Raw genomic sequence first — 17,625 nt, forward strand, 5'->3', positions numbered from 1 at the left:
CTGTTCAGACCGAATGATTGTATGTGCAAGTTCTAAAACTGACTCATGTCTATCACCCTGTAGAAAAGTCAGCCCCAAATGGATCAAGACTTTCCCCATAGATCCAGACCCTTAACATGATAAAAGAGAAAGTAAAAGGTAGATTGAACCTATGGTACACGAAAGGACTTTCTAAAACAGGATACTGATAGTACAGGACACCAACACCACTGTCATTAACACTCAATAAGTATGACCTGACAAAGCTAAGAGGCTTCTTTATGTAAAGGTTACTATCATTTCATCAAAGCAGCAGTCTTCAGAAAGGGAAAAAAAATTTTTTTATCTATTATACATACAATAAGGGTAATATCTAGGATATATAAAGAACTTTAAACAAAAGATCCTGAACATCAAGAAAATGGATAACACAACTTAAAAATGGAGTATAGGGCTGAGGAGAGAGTTCTGGAAAGATGAAACACAAATGGCTGAGAAGCTCTTGGAAATGTCCAACATCCTCAGCCATCAGGAAAATGCAGATTAAACCTCTTATCCCCACTCAGAATGGCCAAGATCAATAGAACAAAGAGCAGTGCATACAGGTGAAGGTGCTGGCTAGGGAACCACTCAGTCATTGCTAGTGGTGGTGCTGACTTATGTAACCACTGCGGAAATCCTTGTCACAGTTTCTCAGGGAGTTGGAGATAGAACTACCTCAAGACCCAGCTATACCACCTTTGAGCAAATACCCAAAGGACTCAAGTATATATTAACTACAGAGACTCTTGCTCAACCATGTTCATTACTGACCTATTTCTAATAGCCAAAACTTAGAAATGGCCTGGATTTCCATCAACTGATGACTAGATGAGGAGAATGTGATGCATTTACACAATGGAATATTATTCACAAAGAAAAATAAAATTATAAAATTTGTTTTTAAATAGATGGAACTATGGGAAAAATCAACTGGAATGAGGTAACCCAGAACCAAAGTACAAGTATTCTACCTTTTCTGTTTTGTGTGTATGTTAGTTTTTAAGATTTCAAAATGTGTGCTGTAAACCAAATAGGCACAGAGGTTAGGTAGCTGGTAAGGGACCAGAGGAGAGGAAAGTATCTTCCATGGAAGGAAAATAAAATTAGTGTTATGGAGAGAAGGAAGAATCTAGAATAGGAGAACTAAATAAGGAAGAATATGGGAGTGAAGGGTAAACAAAGGAATATGGGGAGGGACAAATAAAACTAAAAGCCATTTGAAAATCTATTGCTGTAGAAGCTTAAGCTTCTATACACACACACATACACACACACATACACACACACACACATACACACACACATACACACACATACACACACACATACATACACACATGCACACACATACACACACACATACACACACACACACACACACACACACACACACACACACACACACATTCTAGGCTAAGCAACCAAATAATAGTGGTGCCAAAGCCCCAACTAGATATCTTATTCACAAGGTGACACCTCCAGTGGCAGGAGTTGATTAAATCTAGTTGAGTGATTGTACAAAGGGACCCCATATAAATCCTCAAATATCACACGCTATTGCCAATGTTATTGTTTGAGTCCATAACTTGATGACAAAGCCCTCATGACACTTATGTCAACAAACTTACAAACGTTGAGTCACTGTCTAACTAGAAGCTTCTCCCCTAGTGACGAGTATTTGTGTGATGAAAGATACTCTGAACACCACCAAAAGAGAAAGGTGCACAAGATCACCCAGCTACAAACTTGTGACCTACAACAGTAACCTGGCTACGAGATATTCTGGTGCAGTGCTGGTACAAATGTTATGGGGATAACAACCATTTTTTTAAATTGCATTTAAGGCCCACTCAATAGAAGCCATACCCATAATTGCTAAAGTAGCCAAGAACCTGGAGCTAGATGGGCCCTGGACCTAGGGAGAAACCTAATACTATGATTCTGCTGAAGGAATAAAATGACTCTTAACAACATTCTGCTATACTCTTAGATCTGTGCCTTGCTCAGTCCACATTAGAGAAGCGCCTTACAGTAGATGGAAATTAACACAGACAACCACAACTGGACAAAGTTCAGAGTGAAAGACTTTGGAGCCCCCAGTCCTAAATGGAATGTCTTCATCATATCCTTCCCCTCACCTCCCAGGGATTTACATGGAGGAGGAAGCGAAGGAGGAAGCAGAAAGATTATAAAAGCCAGAGGTGAAGGATGACTCCAAGCAAATGTGTCTTCCAGACACAGTGGGACTGATGCACATATGAACTTACAGGCGCTGTGACAGCATGCACAGGACCTAGCTCAGGCTTAGCTAAGGCCTAGCACTGAGACTGGGAGGTAACTGCAGGGTCCTAGGTCTAAGTAAGAAGCTATCTCCAGTTGATGTTTGCTGGCAAAGGGAAGGTCATTTTTTCCCAGTGGACTCTCATTGGGTGTGGCAACCACACTTCAGGGCGAGCCTCATGACCAGAAGTGGTTGGCCAGGAAAAAAGCAAAACCGCAATAGTATTTTGTGGATTTTTAAAAAAATTTCATTTTGCTGGTTTTGTTTCTCTCTTCCTCTTTTGTTCTTTTGTCTTTTGCTTGTTTGTCTGGATTTTCATTATTGTGTTTGGAGTGTGTGTATGTGTGTGTGTGTGTGTGTGTGTGTGTGTTTCCTGGTTTTCTTTGTTGTTGTTGTTTGAGAAAGAGAAAATAAAGAACATAAAGTTAGGGAGGTCAGGAGGATTTGAGGGAGAGGGAAAACATGAACAAAATGTATTCTATGAAAAAGTCTTTTCCGATGAAATTAATTAATAAAAATTGAGTCAAATGGTGGTAGGTAACTCATAAATACAATCTGTAAGAAACCCAAGACAAACACATGAATAACAGGGTGTCACATCACCAGGGATCTCGGGGTTAGGACTTAACGTGTTTTATTAATGTTTATTTCTATCACAAATTCAAATAAAGCAAAATGTAAGTATACAAGGAAAAATGTGAGTTCTGGTTAGTTCATGCAGTCACGAAAGCCCATAAGGATGGCAGGAAGGAAAGACAAGAAGAAACACAGACAGCACAAAGGAGCTAGCCTTTCAAAACAATAGTTCTTTATTTTGTTTAAACTATTTTTTCTGGCATATGAACTTACTGATTCTTTCAACTACTTATTGTTATCATAATTTCAAATTGGCCATCTGGAATTATAAGTCAACGGCTAAACTTCTATAGCTTCTTAATGAACTGGGATGTCAGTATGGAGTTTCAGTATGATTGGGAACTGAGACTATAGAGTCTAGGGAGTAGTGAGGGTTTACAAAGAGTAGTTGTGTTTATAAGAATAAAGGAAGTGAGCAAAATTCAAAGGAAACATGATTTCACATCCTTAAAATTCAGCTGAGGTAGAATTCTCAAATACAATTCTTTCAACAGTGGTTAACAGTGATAACAGACATTGAAATAAAGGGTGAGGAAGGAGAAAGAGAGACTGGAGGGTGCTTCAGTGTTAGGAGGATTTCCTGTTCTTCCAGAGGACCAGAATTCAGTTCTCAGTACTCTTTTGGCATGTCTAGCTCCAAGAGGGCTCTTTCTGGCCTCTGAGGGTACACACATACACCTTGGGTTTACTAACCTCAAACCATAAAAAGAAAATAAGTCTTATAAGAAAGAATACAGAATTGCTAATTACTTATCACTATCAATTTTAATATGAAAGAGGCTTCCTGGATATTGAAAGAAAATTCAAAATACTGATATCACTTAAAAGAATACTGCTTAATTACATTTATTTTATTTTGTGGCTCTTTGGCTAGCATGTATGTCTTTGCACCATGTACTCCCTTGGTGGAGGTCAAAAGAGTGTGTCCTCCTTTCAGATCCACTGGAACTAGAGTTATAGACAAGGCTGTGTGTGTGCTGGAAATCAAACGTGGGTCCTCTGGGAGAGCAGCCCAACCTGTACAAGCAGCTGCTAGAATATCACTGCTTAAATACATTAATGTACAAACCATTGATGCCTGCTGTACTGCAGACACCTTAACAAAGTGCCCAAAGCCTCTTCCTGCTGCTCAGTGTACCTGCCAGGCACACCATATGCTCTGCATAGATTTCTGGTTAAAGCAGCTGGGATCTATGCTTGGGAGGCTACACTAGATGCAGATCCTAAGAGTGAAGTGTGTGAGAACATCAGTGAATTAGGTCTCCTGTGATGATTAATAAAGCCCAAAGCAGAAGAAGGCTCAATGTATCTGGCTTGTTTGGCTTACTGGTTTTGTTTGTTTGTTTGTTTGTTTTTTCAGCAGGGTCTTTCAAGAAACATGCACAATTTTCTCGCACATTTGAAGCACAGCATTAGGGAGAACCCCAAGTATAAACATGAGTAAATGACATTCCTGTGTGTGAGCCTTTGGGACTCTTAGTACAAAATGATTCCTCCTTCTTACATCTTTATTGCACCTCTTAGACACATTTCTGAGACTGTAAAATCAATAACAAAAATTTCACATGTCCCTCCAACTTGCCATATGAATTCTGCTTTGCATGTTGCAAAAAGTCTTTGTTATATAGGTCTGTTCTACATTTAACAGACCTATACTATCAAATGTTAGGGAAAGGTGTCAATTGATATATATATATATATATATATATATATGTGTGTGTGTGTGTGTGTGTGTGTGTGTGTGTGTGTGTGTGTGTTATAAATAAAATCTTTTATGAAATAAAATGTAAAGGTAAGATACTTGGTAAGTATTTTACCTTTACATTTTTATAGAAATCTCAAGGTAAGGTCCATGGTTTGATTTCCATCAATAAACCCAATATGAAAATCAACTCTAAATATATGACCTTTAAAGGGCAAAACAATGTTCACAAAGAAGTTGTAGTGAGATTATAGATTTTATCACTCTCCCGTGTAGAACAGCTCAAGAGCCTTGTTATAGATGCGTGGCTAGGCTCTGGTTTTTAAGAAAATGATGCTGAAGTAAGCCATGTCTTAAAGTACTATACAGACATTCTCATACCAGTGTTTTGTGTGAGGCCCAGAAACTCACTCTGGTCTCAGTAGTGGTCCAGCCACTTTTATGAACACTGTTTATTATAAATCATAGAACTCTCAGTAAGTGTATGCTATTCATGTATATTTATACTACTTATGAATAATCTATTAGCTATTTATGTATACTTTCATAAACATCATTTATTACAAGTCAGAGCACTTAAGCAGTGAGGGCTGTTTCCTGTCTTAGAAATGAAACGAGGTCTTCCCGCTGCCATTTGTACCAGGGAGTCAGGAAGCTCCACAGTCTTCTGTGCACAGCATGCCAAGAGAGAGTGATCTCCCAGCAGCGGTTTCACTTCTGAGCATGGAGGTGAGATATCCACCTTCTCTCTGTAGGGGAACAACTAGGAGCACACAGGGCACATGTTCAGTGGAGCTGCCATTTGTACCAGGGAGCCAGGCCTTCTGTGCACAGACCCTGCCATGAGAGAGTTGGTCTCCCAGGAGTACAGACACGGGCTTACAGGCCTACAGGAGGGACTATCTCCAGCCAGAGACAGCAAGACAAACTAGAACCAGAGATAACCAAATGGCGAAAAGCAAGCACAAGAATCCTACCAACAGAAACCAACGCTACTTGGCAACACTGGAACCCAATTCTCCCACCACAGCAAGTCCTGGATACCCCAAAACACCGGAAAAGCAAGAGTTGGATTTAAAATCATATCTCATGATGCTGATAAGAGGGCTTCAAGAAGGACTTAAATAACTCCCTTAAAGAAATACAGAACATCGGCCAATAGGTAAAAGCCCTTAAAGAGGAAACACAAAAATCCCTTAAAGAAATACAGGAGATCATGGGTCAACAGGCAGAAGCCCTTAAAGAGAAAACACAAAAATCCCTTAAAGAATTACAGGAAAACACAAACAATCAAGTGAAGGAACTGAACAAAACCATCTAGGATCTAAAAGTGGAAGTAAAAACAATAAAGAAATCACAAAGTGAGACATCTCTGGAGATAGACCACCTTGGAAAGAATTCAGGAGTCATTCAAGCATCAACAACAGAACAAAAGAGATAGAAGAAAGAATCTCAGGTGCTGAAGACACCATAGAAAGCATTGACTCAACAGTCAAAGAAAATGCAAAATGCATAAAGCTGGTAACCCAAAACATCCAGGAATCCAGGACACAATGAGAAGACCAAAGCTAAGGATTATAGGTATAGATGAGAGCAAAAATTTTCAACTTTTTTTTTTTTTTTTTTTTTGGCTTTTCGAGACAGGGTTTTTCTGTGTGGTCCTGGCTGTCCTGGAACTCACTCTGTAGACCAGGCTGGCCTTGAACTCCCAAATCCACCTGCCTCTGCCTCCCAAGTGCTGAAATTACAGGCGTGCACCACCATGCACAGCACTAATGCCCTTTTTAAATTCAGGTGCTCTGGACTTCAACATTTATCCCCTCACCCCTACCCCCACCCTCTACAAATTAGCATCCTTTCTCCATTCCTATTCATTATACTGACTTTCACATTTGGCAGTCTCCACATGATGTGTTAAGTCATTTTCCCGTTCTGTTGAGAAGAGATGGGTCTGAGCCATTCTGTTTCACTCAGTTTCTATCTAGCTTTCTTTCTTTCTTTCTTTCTTTTTAAATTACAGTATACATTTAAATTAATAAAATTATTTTCTTTTGTAGCAAGGTAACTTTCTTGACCCTGCTAAATCCAAGATGGGGAAAAATAAGAATGTGGTCACAGCCATTCTAATAATTACAAGAAAAAAAAAAAAGCAATGTCCTGAAAATATGTTCCCATGTCCTGTGAGAGGGTATCACAGAGTACAAGGTAGGTAATAACGTTCATAGGATTCCTTAGTTTTCTGTACTTTCATACATATCATTTTCTATAAAACTTAAAGAGCCTTTCCCCCTCTCTTCCTGTTGTATGTTAAGAAGGATTGCCTTTATGGCTAGAGGGTAATTGCAGGATTGCAACAGTTCAATGGCTAACCTGAACATTTCCTCTGCACGGCCTGGGGGCAACTGCTCATAAAACCTGGGCAGGGCAATAACCATTACTGTGAGCAGAAGTAGTTACTTCACTTGAAGAGAAATTTCAAGTCTTTTAAAATAAACTCACACAGTAAGTACTAGCATATTTAAAGTAGAGGAGACCAGGCTAGCAGGAGAAGTTTTAATGTTATCTGTTTGTAGTGCTCGCGTGCGCTACACACACACACACACACACACACACACACACTCATACACACACGGTGAGTAACAAGGAAGCCATGGACACCTGGTAGATCCACAGCATTTTTTATTAAGGGTAGCATTTCTTCTTTCCTAATCAAGGTTTTTTTGTTTGTTTTAACAGCAGCTTCTGTCTGCTGTATTGAGAATCTCCAGGCTGTCGCCTGTCCGGCCTAAGATTTTTCCCGTCTTTTCATTTTCATTCTTTGATTAGCAGAGAACACGAACCTGATCCAGACCCCTAGACCAGAGTGTAGAGAGGAGACTCCTTTGCAAATATATTTGAGTCTTCAGCTTTGTTGGAAGGAATAGTATCCTACATGGTTTTTCTAATTATCCTGTATTAAAAGTCTGATATTTTGAGGTTGCCATTTTGTAATGTTTTTTATAGAGCCTGGATATCCAGGCTCTATGGCTATATGCAATGTAACTGGTGGTTCCTACACAGCTGAATTATGATTAAATCAAAGCCAAGATTTGGATCCTGGTTCTGAAATCTACTGGAGTTACTCAACTGAGCTACTTGATTTCTGTGCCTAGCATCACCACATATGCCTCTCAGGGCCACTGGGAATACATTACAGGAGTCAGGCTTGAGAAATGGTACCAGAGTTACTGAACAAGGTTTGTTGATGCCTTAATTGATACTTTGCCTTTGGCTTCCTTCTGAAGATGGTCAAAAAGCTAAACCAAGGTGGAAATTGTACCTGTCACCGTATCTGACCTGACCCATGACACTTGTTTAATGCTGTGTATAACTTGTGGGGCTTCAGACATTTGGCAAAGTAAGCACAGAGCCCGAGTTCGATCCCTCGTAGCCTATCTTTATAAGTTGGGTGTCGCAGTTCACATTTCTGATCTCAGCACTGGGGAGGCAGAGACACAGGCAGACCCTGGTGCTTAGTGGCTGGCTAGGCTAGTCTATTTGATGAGGTACAGGCCAGTGAGAGAGGCTCTGTCTCAAAAGGAATGTGAATAGCAAATGAAGAAAAGGCCTTACAAGTTGTCCTGTGGTCCACACACACACACACACACACACACACACACATGCATGCATTCACACACATGAGCACTCTCACAGGCACTCTTGCACACATACAAACACACACACCCTAAAAAATGTATATAACTTTTCTAAAGTACCATTTCAAAAAAAAAAAAAAACCTGCCTGTTGTTCTTTTGGGCGTAAGAGGCTTGGTAAGCACATCATATATTACTTTCAACCACTAAGTGTCTAGCTCCTACCTATGGGGCACTTGCCTAAGTCATGCAAGCCAGATCATTTAATCCTCAGAACTGGGCTGTGAAGTAGTTGTCCTTGTTGCTGTCTTATAACGAAGTGACTTATAGTAAAGTGATACTCACAACAGATTCCACCAGCTACAAAGAGGTTAACTATACATGAACTTCAGTCAGGTCTACCTGGCTGCTCTGTCTAAACCATTCATCATTCCACTATGGTACATTCGCTCTAGGATTCTATGAGTCCCCATTAGGAACAGCTGATCAGAATCTGACAATTCTTAAATTTAAAAGTTGATTATTATGAGTATGTTGTTCACCAGTGCAGCTTAAAATGCCACTGAAAAGAATACAGTATTTCACAGTAAAAACTTTAAATGCACACAATTTCCTAGGACTTAGGATGTTCTTAACAAAGTGACTGATACATCAATTAAAATAGAACTATCACACCCATACATTAATTAAAATAGAACTATCACATCTTTAAAATTCATGTAACTTGTGTTTTGAGATATGTTAAAATGAATGGTTAGTGAGACTTAAGCTTAACTTCTCTAGTTAACTATTTTGCTGAAAAACTCACTACGTAGTATTGACGTAAAATCCCAGCAACCCAAAGCAGTAGTCTTTGTGTGCAAGCTTGTGTGTGTGCATGCTTGTGTGTGTGCATGCTTGGGTGTGTGTATTTTTTGTGTATGAATGTGTGTGGATATGTGAATGCATATGCGTGTTCCTGTGTGTGCATAATTTTGTGTATAATTGTGTATGAGTGTGTGTGTGTGTGTGAGTACATGCATGTATATGAGCTTGTGTGAAGGTTAGAGGTCAGCCTTGTGTGTTCTTTCATTGAGTGCCCCCTTACCAATTTCTGAGAGTCTCTCATTGGCCGGGAGCTCAGGAAGTAGGTTACGCTAAGTGGCCAATGAACACCAGGGATCCACCTACCTCTGTCTCACAGCTCTGAGATTGCCACACACGGCTTTTCTTACTTATTTACTTCTTTTTAAATTTGGGTCCTGGAAATCAGCCTTAGGTGTTTGTGTTAGTCTGGTACTTTGCTGGACTCAACTATGTCCCCAGTCTCAGCTTTTATGTACTAGAAACGAGGTGGGGGATGCTGGGATGTATTAATTACTGGAGAACCGAGTAAAAGCTAGAACACATGACTGGACCATTATTTGAACATGATTAAAGAACACCTCATGCTACAGCCAGGTCTGCATGCCAGCTTGAGAGGTGATCTGTACTGCGTTCCTTAGGAGAACTCCTTAGTGTTTTGCTCTAGAGGAGTTTCTCATGCGGAGCTCAGCATCTTGGCCACAAAGATCTTGTCACACTATAGTGTGACAAACCTCTTAGTTTGCCCTTCTGGAGGGAGGTAACATTTTCTAGCACAAGTTGGCGAAGAGAGCTGCTACCTGATGTGTAGCAACACATGGATAAAATGTCAGAGTATGTCTGCAGACAATAAACATTGCTTATGTTTCTGCTACATTCATAGCTGTAGCGATTGTTAAATACTGTTTAGCCACAGTGTCAAAATTCTGCATGATTCGCTGATGCTACTCCTTACCATAGGTCACTGAAGCCTCCGTGGACATAAAGCCTCTTAACAGAGTGAAATGGAACACAAGGCTGAGGAGATCACCAGACAGCACTCGAGGGACATTTTTGGCTTTTCTGGTCCTACGGCCCTAAACTAGCTGAAACCTGTGCCTGACAATAAGCATTTCCTGACTTGATTGAACCACAGACAGGCTGGAAGGACACAGAGACATAGAAGAGTGGTGGTGCTGACCACCAGCCCTTCCTGTGTCCACAGCTATGTGTGAACATGTGGGAAAAGCAAACAGAAAATGTCTAGTTTTTGTCATCAATGGAGCAGAAATTAGATTATGTTCCGTACTCTATGGGACTCTATATGAAGGACTGGTATATATCAATTAATGCAAGCTACTTAAGTATTTTTACCAAGCTCTTTACCAGGGACATCTTCATGACTTTTTTTTAACTCCATACAAGAAGAAATGGTCTAAACCTTGTAAGTCATACCAAGCTACTCTCATGCTAGCTATTTCAGTTTATTGAGTAGCCTGCCTCCCTGGTTCCTTAGCTAATTACTCATTAAACCAGAGATTTATGTTTTTCATTGTGAATATGTGTAATAGGAACACATATTCACTCATATCAGGAAAGAAGAACGTAACAGAAGGAAAACGAAGGGGAGAATAAAACAACGGAAAGGACTATTGTCTGTCAAGAGCCTGCCTCTGACTGTCAGACAGCCCATCCTTGCTCTGTCAAATCCTAGCCTGCAGAGTATAAAGGAAGTGCAGGAATGGCTATAAAAATGTGTGAGCCTCATGTTTATCCAAATGCACTCTTTCTCTCGATAGTTACTTACTACGGGGGAGGGAACAATTAAAAAATTGATAGCTTTCTTATTCATGAGACATTTTTGTCAAGCTGATAAAATAAGAGACTCAACCCTATCTCTTTTGAATTCTTGAAGGGACCGAAAGTACCAGTAGCCCCTCCCCCTAAAATAGCAAGAAGCAGAAATTTTATAAATACATTTTTTTAGTTGTATTGCTATTTGCTTATCTAGAGCAAACTGATGGAGGAGGCGTGGGAGGAACTAAGCTAAGCTATGGGGATGGAATAACTATTGCATATGCATAACTTACATACCTTATCACCCACCTCAAAGTATTAGGCAGGAAGTATGGACAGAAAGGGGAGAGCAGGAAATAGGTTGGTTCGCTTTGCATATAGCAAACCACAGCCCATACTCTACCTCCGCCCACCACCACGGCAGTGGGTTCGCAGGTGCGGATGCAGTGTAGGAGGGAATCTAAGCGAAGGTTGCAGTTGAGGAAGGCCACCACGCAGCCCAGCTTAGCCAGGCCAAACCACACATGAACGAAGTCGGGCTCGTTGCTCATCAACAAAGCCACAACGTCCCCCCTTTTCACGGAGGAGTGGTTCAGGAAGACGTGGGCTACTCTGTTGCTCCTCTTGTCCACGTCCTCATAGGTGTAGACGTCGCCCTCATAAATGATGAAGGCTTTCTGCGGCTGCCTCCTGGCGTGGCTCAGGAACTTATCCAGCACGGTGACCAGCTCCCCCCTCCTTTTGTACATCTCCATCTGAATTCCGTAGCGCACCACCTTCAGCAAGAACCACAAGTCGTCCCAGAAGTACGGGAACAGAAGTTTCTGCGCCAAGTGCAGGGAGAGCAGTCCAGCCCCAAATCCTGTGAGCCATGACAGAAGCATGGGCGCCCAGATCTCCAGCTGACCCGATGGGTCCTAGCAGTGTCTCTTTCTTTGCCAAGAACTTCACTGGAGACGCCTGTCCTCAAAGCTGGCACCTGTAGTTCTGGCTCGGGATTTCTTTGTGTATCCCGTGAAAGAAATCAAAGGTTTTCACCAAGAAAGCTACAGAAAGCTGGTGATAAGGCCTGGGGCACTGGGCGAGGCAGCTGTAGAGCAGAGTCTTCTTTGATTAAAAAAAAAGGAAAAAAAAAAAAACCTTTGTACTTAGCGCACCCACCCTCCACGACTGTCCAACAGGCTCGTGGGCTTCAAACTGGGAATGTCTTTGACACCCCTTGCTCGCTCTAAGAACCCTGCAAAGCTTCGCTCCTTTGAGCACCAGGATCTGGGATCTGCTTTGGAGCCGGGATGGCTGAGAAAGCCCGCGGTTTCCTTCTGGCTCCCTCCCTTGCTCAGCCACGCCCCACAGCCCCTAGTCCGACGCAGACTCGGCAGCCAGCGCCTCGCCCCGCCCAGGACAAGGCTCTGCCTTCCCTCCTACACAAACTCAAATCTATTGGAAGGAGCTGCTGGGCACCAAAACCAGCGATCCAGTGTCCTTCCTCCCAGTGTCCTTGGAACTGGGAATGTCGCCTCCTACCTCCGCCTCCCCCCCAGTCCCGAGCCAGTGTGACAGTGACTGCTTGGACTGTCAGGCTTCTTGTTGGGCAAATGGTCCACCCCTTCCACACGGGAGTGTAGTGGCCAGCTCGCACCTCAAGCCTGACCTCAGGCTGGACATCCCGCAGTCCCACCTAGAGTAAGACGGAAAGCATGGCGTGGGCACCCAACTACTGGCGTTGCTTCAGGCGTGATGAGGGGCCTCTGGAGACTGGTGAAGTGAAAGAATGATATCCGAGGGGGTCTTTAGTAGAGTTAGAAAACTATTGATGAGATTCACAGTAAAGGCTCCAAATAAGCGAAGGGAAATCAGCTGAGAGAGGGAGGAGAGCATACAGTTATGAACTAGTTAGGTCCCAGAAGGATTATTTTCTGAGAAAAAGGAGGAATGTTTGGACCCACTCACGAAAACTTACATTTTCTTCTTTTACAAAAGGCGTTTTTTAAAGTGTGTGGTTAAGTTAGTGTTGGCCTGTCCCTTGTCACACTATCCCTTAGAGTGCCAGTTTCTTAAAATATTGATCTAATGTTTTAAGTCACATCCATATTTTTTTAATGTATGAAATGGTGCATATCCTGTGATTTTGGAAAAGGAACATGAACGGATGAAGTGGGTAACAGGGAAGGGAAAGGCATGGGAGCAGGCGGAGTTGCAGTCATCAGAATGCACTAATTACATGTACGAAATTGTCAAAGAAAGATTAGAATAAGCATTAGGATTTTCCCTCCAGAGCAGCCATTTAAAAAATTGTCAAAGTTCAAAGGATTTCATACGTATGCTTGAAGTAGGAAGGTAACAGCTATATTAAAAGAATACAAACTTTTTTTGTGCAAAAGGAGCATTCAACTAAAAATAAAACACAGAGGAGCATTAATTATACATGTGTGTATAATTATAAAAATTATGTGTTTTTGCATATTTACATACACAGCAATTATCTATAAGCCTGTATGTGTTCATGTATGCACACTTGCACTCATACTGGTGTGTACACTTGGTATGGAGGATAGAGGTTGATGTCAGGCGACTTCATCAATATGGAAATATTATTGTTTGATGATGATGATGATGATGTTGATGATGATGATACAGGGTCCCTCATTGAATATAAGTGGAATGGGCAGGATTGGCATGCCAACAAGCCTGCTGGTCCTTCTGGTCTCTGGTTCTCCAATGATGAGACCGCAGGCTCATGGCACCTGGCCTGGCATTCCACATTAATGCAGGGGATCTAAACTCTTCTCATGCTGCTTGGGAAGGAGCTTGACTCATTTCCTTAGCTCTTACTAATAAATTCTTTTCTAGCAGACGCCATCAGTCCAGCTCTCCCACTTTAAAGGTATATATATGCAAGGCTAATTGTATATTTAAATAATTATCAGTGCCTTATTATGTCTGGTTTTTCTTCCATGTGTCAGCTGACTTCTAGCTCAACTTCAGATTTCTTTAAGAAAAAAAAACAAAGAGAGAAAAAGAAAACAAAGAAAACAAAAAATGAGATGACAAGACCCTCAATAAAACCAAACGCAGGCTGTGGCTGCCCTGGTTGGTTAGAAGTCACAGGAAAGATCTCAGAACTCACAGACTCTGAGGTCCTCCCACGTAGATGAAGAGAACGTTTTTCTAACTTTATATACGAGCTTTGGTCTTTTGAATTTAAAAGATCTTTTTGGGTGGGAGAGAAAGGCTGTAGCAGCAAGCATTTCAGACTTGATGAGCATGTCTGAAACAGCATTGCTTGCCTCCTGGCTCAGTGATCCAGTCACATCCTGGAAAACACCCTTGAGTTACAAAATGAGTACAGAGGAGTCAGTGTCTGGGGTGGCTGGCCCACTGACGGGGTAAAGCTGCTCTCCTCCCACGGGGAAACATGCCTATTTTTCTCTATGAACTTCTAACACCATGCCAAAAGACTGAGCTTAATTTTCATCAATAGCCAATACAAATCAGATTAGAGAATGTTCGAAGTTATCAGTGCGAGACAGTCAGACTGTTAAAGTTAGACTCTAACATACTAAGATCTTTGTGCTCAGGTTATCAAAACTTACACAGGCATATTTTCTGTGTACTTCTTCCCCATGGACGATGGACTCTGTGAACATCTTGAAGCATTTACAAGACATGTGCGTTCCTGTATTTGCATGTGAATTGGTTATCTCACCCCAGAGTTTTGTATCCATTTTCAATATTATCGAAGACAGCTACCAAAGATGGCTCTAACTTAAGTCACAATACCAACTTATTGTACAGTGGCTATTAGACAGCAATAGCTACAAGTGAAGAGATCTATGATTTAAGTAAAAGAAAGAGAAACAAGATTCCGGAAATTATCTGGACACTTGTCCAGAGACTTCTTTTGACCAGGGACAGTGTAATACTACACAGGTTCCCTCTAGGATATATAATATTATTGGTTTTTTTTTTCCTCTAAGGGAATGAAAGCAAAATCAGTATGGTTAAATACAAGTCGGTACAGGAAGAGAAGGGTCTTCCCAGTCTCCATATACTCTTGTTAACCTCTTCTTCACTTCTGATTTGTCATTCTTCGCTACACTTCTTGCACCGCCTTCTTCCAGTCCCTTCTGCACGCTCAGTTCTGCTGAGGATGAACTATAGCACATGATCAACGTCATCCTGAATAAACGGCATTATAGGCTGGACAATAACTCACTTCCTCAGAACATGGCCGCCACAATTGCCATTTCTCCCCTGTGCTTTCTAACGCAGTTCTGCAGCAAGTCAGCCTTAGGATTAAGGGATGTTGGGGTGAAACCCAAGGGTTCTGGGAATGATTTCCTGGGATGCAAGCTTGACAAAAAGCATCATGGCAGTGGATGCTCTCAGTGAAACAACAGGCTCGGTACTTCATACAGCCAGGACTTAAGAAAAGGGGAAACAGATAACATCATATATATGAAGTCTGTGCACGCCTCTATAAATGAAGGGCTGTACCTTTTCAGTTTCTCCCCCAGAATGCAGTCCTACAGAAGCTGCAGATCTTGGTTGATCATGTATGGTGTATCTTGGTTGATCGTGTCTAGAGAAGGAAACTTTCAGGCCTGTGTAGCCATGACAATGCTCTGCTCAGCTCACCCGACCTCCCATCTCTACTGATGGCTCACTGACCAATTTTCCTAGCTAGGTTTCAGCCGTGGCTTCATTTCTTGTAGGCTTCCCTTGATTGAGTGTGAGGAAAATATTCTGGTAGATCTGTTATTGAGGATGGCAGAGGGGAAAGGCTATGTATGTTGGCTAATTGGTCTTACCCAAAAGACTAGTAACTTAGCTCACATCTTCACAATGAGGCAATCTGCCACTTAGAGCAAGGTGCTCATGGGGAAGTTTGGTTCCTACCCTTCTACAGAAGCAGGGAGACACAGGTACTATATTCCCTTATGATGATGTTCCAAATGGGAGTTGAAAATACTGATTGCAGAACTCACTATTTCATAATTCCACCCAGAAGCATTACAAAATTCACACTTTGTAATGACTGCCTTTAGGATGTGATACTAAGTTGGGGTTTGGTGGAAGGCTTAATTTTCCTGTAATTCAATGTTTATTTGCATTAGTGAATAATTATGTTTAGGACATTTCCCCCACAAAGCCTCAGGAAACAAACAGTATTAATAGCCAAGGAGTGCTATTGGAGTTGGGGGTATTATCATTGCATCATGTCTTAGACACATCAAACACATCTTAAAACATAAAAATGTTTTATGGTGCCAACGAAACCACCCCATAATAATAGTTCTGGGAGCAACTCTCAAACACATTAAATATTTAACTATCATTTCACCACTAATTGTAAATGTAACCAGAAATTTATATGAATCAAAGTCCTAAGGAGATACTTTACACACGTGTTTTACACATGGCTTGTTTTTAGATCCAGATACTGCTAGTTATGATTTTTTCCCCTTTCTTACTATTGGTGAAATTGACTTTCTGGGAAAGATACTTATATACAGTTTTATGACTGACAGAGCATTTGTGGAACTTCATTCTAGTTTATACGACACCTGTGTGGATGTAGGTCATTTGATCATTACTAAAGCAAATCAGAGAGCTCTCTGACAACTTCTACGAGGCATCCACAATGCTCTAAATGTCGCAGGGGACTGTTCCCTGGGCCTCTGTTTTTAAATATATCACAAGGGCTATGACTTAGTCCTAATCTGTGGAAGAATCAGAGACTTCTAAAATCTAATATGCTGCTTGCTCCATTTTATGCACTCTTCAAATTTATAACTCCTTAACAAAAAAAAAAGTTTCACAGACCACATGAAGCTCGAGAGGAAGGAAGATCAAAGTGTGGGTGCTTCAGTCCTTCTTAGAAAGGGGAACAAAATACTCACAGGAGCAAATATTGAGACAAAGTACAGAGCGGAAACTGAAGGAAAGGCCATCCAGAGACTGTCCCTCCTGGAAATTCATCCTGGATTCAGTCACCAAACTTGGACACTATTGTGGATGCTAAGAAAGGCTTGCTGAATGGAGCCTGATATATCTGTTTCCTGGAAGGCCCTGCCGGAATCTTATGAATACAGAGTCAAAGGTTTGCCGCCAACCATTACACTGAGTGTGAGGGTCCCCAATGGAGCAGTTAGAGAAAGGACTGAAGGAGCTGAAGGGGTTTGCAATCCCACGGGAAGAACATCAATATCATCCAACCACTCCCACCCCTCCCAGAGCTCCCAGGGACTAAGACACCAACCAAGGAGTACACATGGCTCTGGCTGTGTATGTAGCAGAGGACAGCCTTGTCAGACATCAGTAGAAGGAGAGGTCTTTGGTCCTATGAAGGTTTGATAGATGCGCCAGTGTAGGGCATCGAGGGCAGGGAGGTGGGAGTGGGTGGATGGGTGGGTGAAGGAACACCCTCATAGACGCAGGGAGAGGGGGTTAGGAAAGGGGGTTTCCAGGAGAGGGGGAAAACGGTAAGAACACTTGAAATGTAAATAAATTAAAGTAATAAAAAATCAGTTGTAAATAGAAAAAAAAGGTTTTCTAATTATATAACAATAATTTTTCCTGTGGATAATTAAGTAGTCCATGGTTGGTTCTGCCAAAGTCACCTTGTGCTGGCTTCGCAGTCACAGACATTCACAAAATCCAGGCTCCAGGTCTCATCCTCATGAGCATCAGAAAGGGCGATAGCTGAGAAAAGACATGTCAGTCAGTGATT

At 41.6% G+C, this 17,625-nt stretch overlaps 1 protein-coding gene across 1 annotated transcript in view; it reads right to left on the reverse strand.

Moving 5' to 3' along the window:
- Slc27a6 (solute carrier family 27 member 6) overlaps nucleotides 1-12,232 on the reverse strand; it is a 65,276-nt gene extending 53,044 nt beyond the window's left edge. The window contains exon 1 of the mRNA XM_052155847.1: nucleotides 11,296-12,232. Within this exon, the coding sequence (XP_052011807.1) occupies nucleotides 11,296-11,776 (481 nt within the window). The 5' untranslated portion in view covers nucleotides 11,777-12,232. The remainder of the gene's footprint in view (nucleotides 1-11,295) is intronic.
- Between the last annotated feature and the right edge of the window lie 5,393 nt (nucleotides 12,233-17,625).

This window comes from Apodemus sylvaticus, chromosome 13 (genome assembly GCF_947179515.1).
Source record: "Apodemus sylvaticus chromosome 13, mApoSyl1.1, whole genome shotgun sequence".
NCBI lineage: Eukaryota > Metazoa > Chordata > Mammalia > Rodentia > Muridae > Apodemus > Apodemus sylvaticus.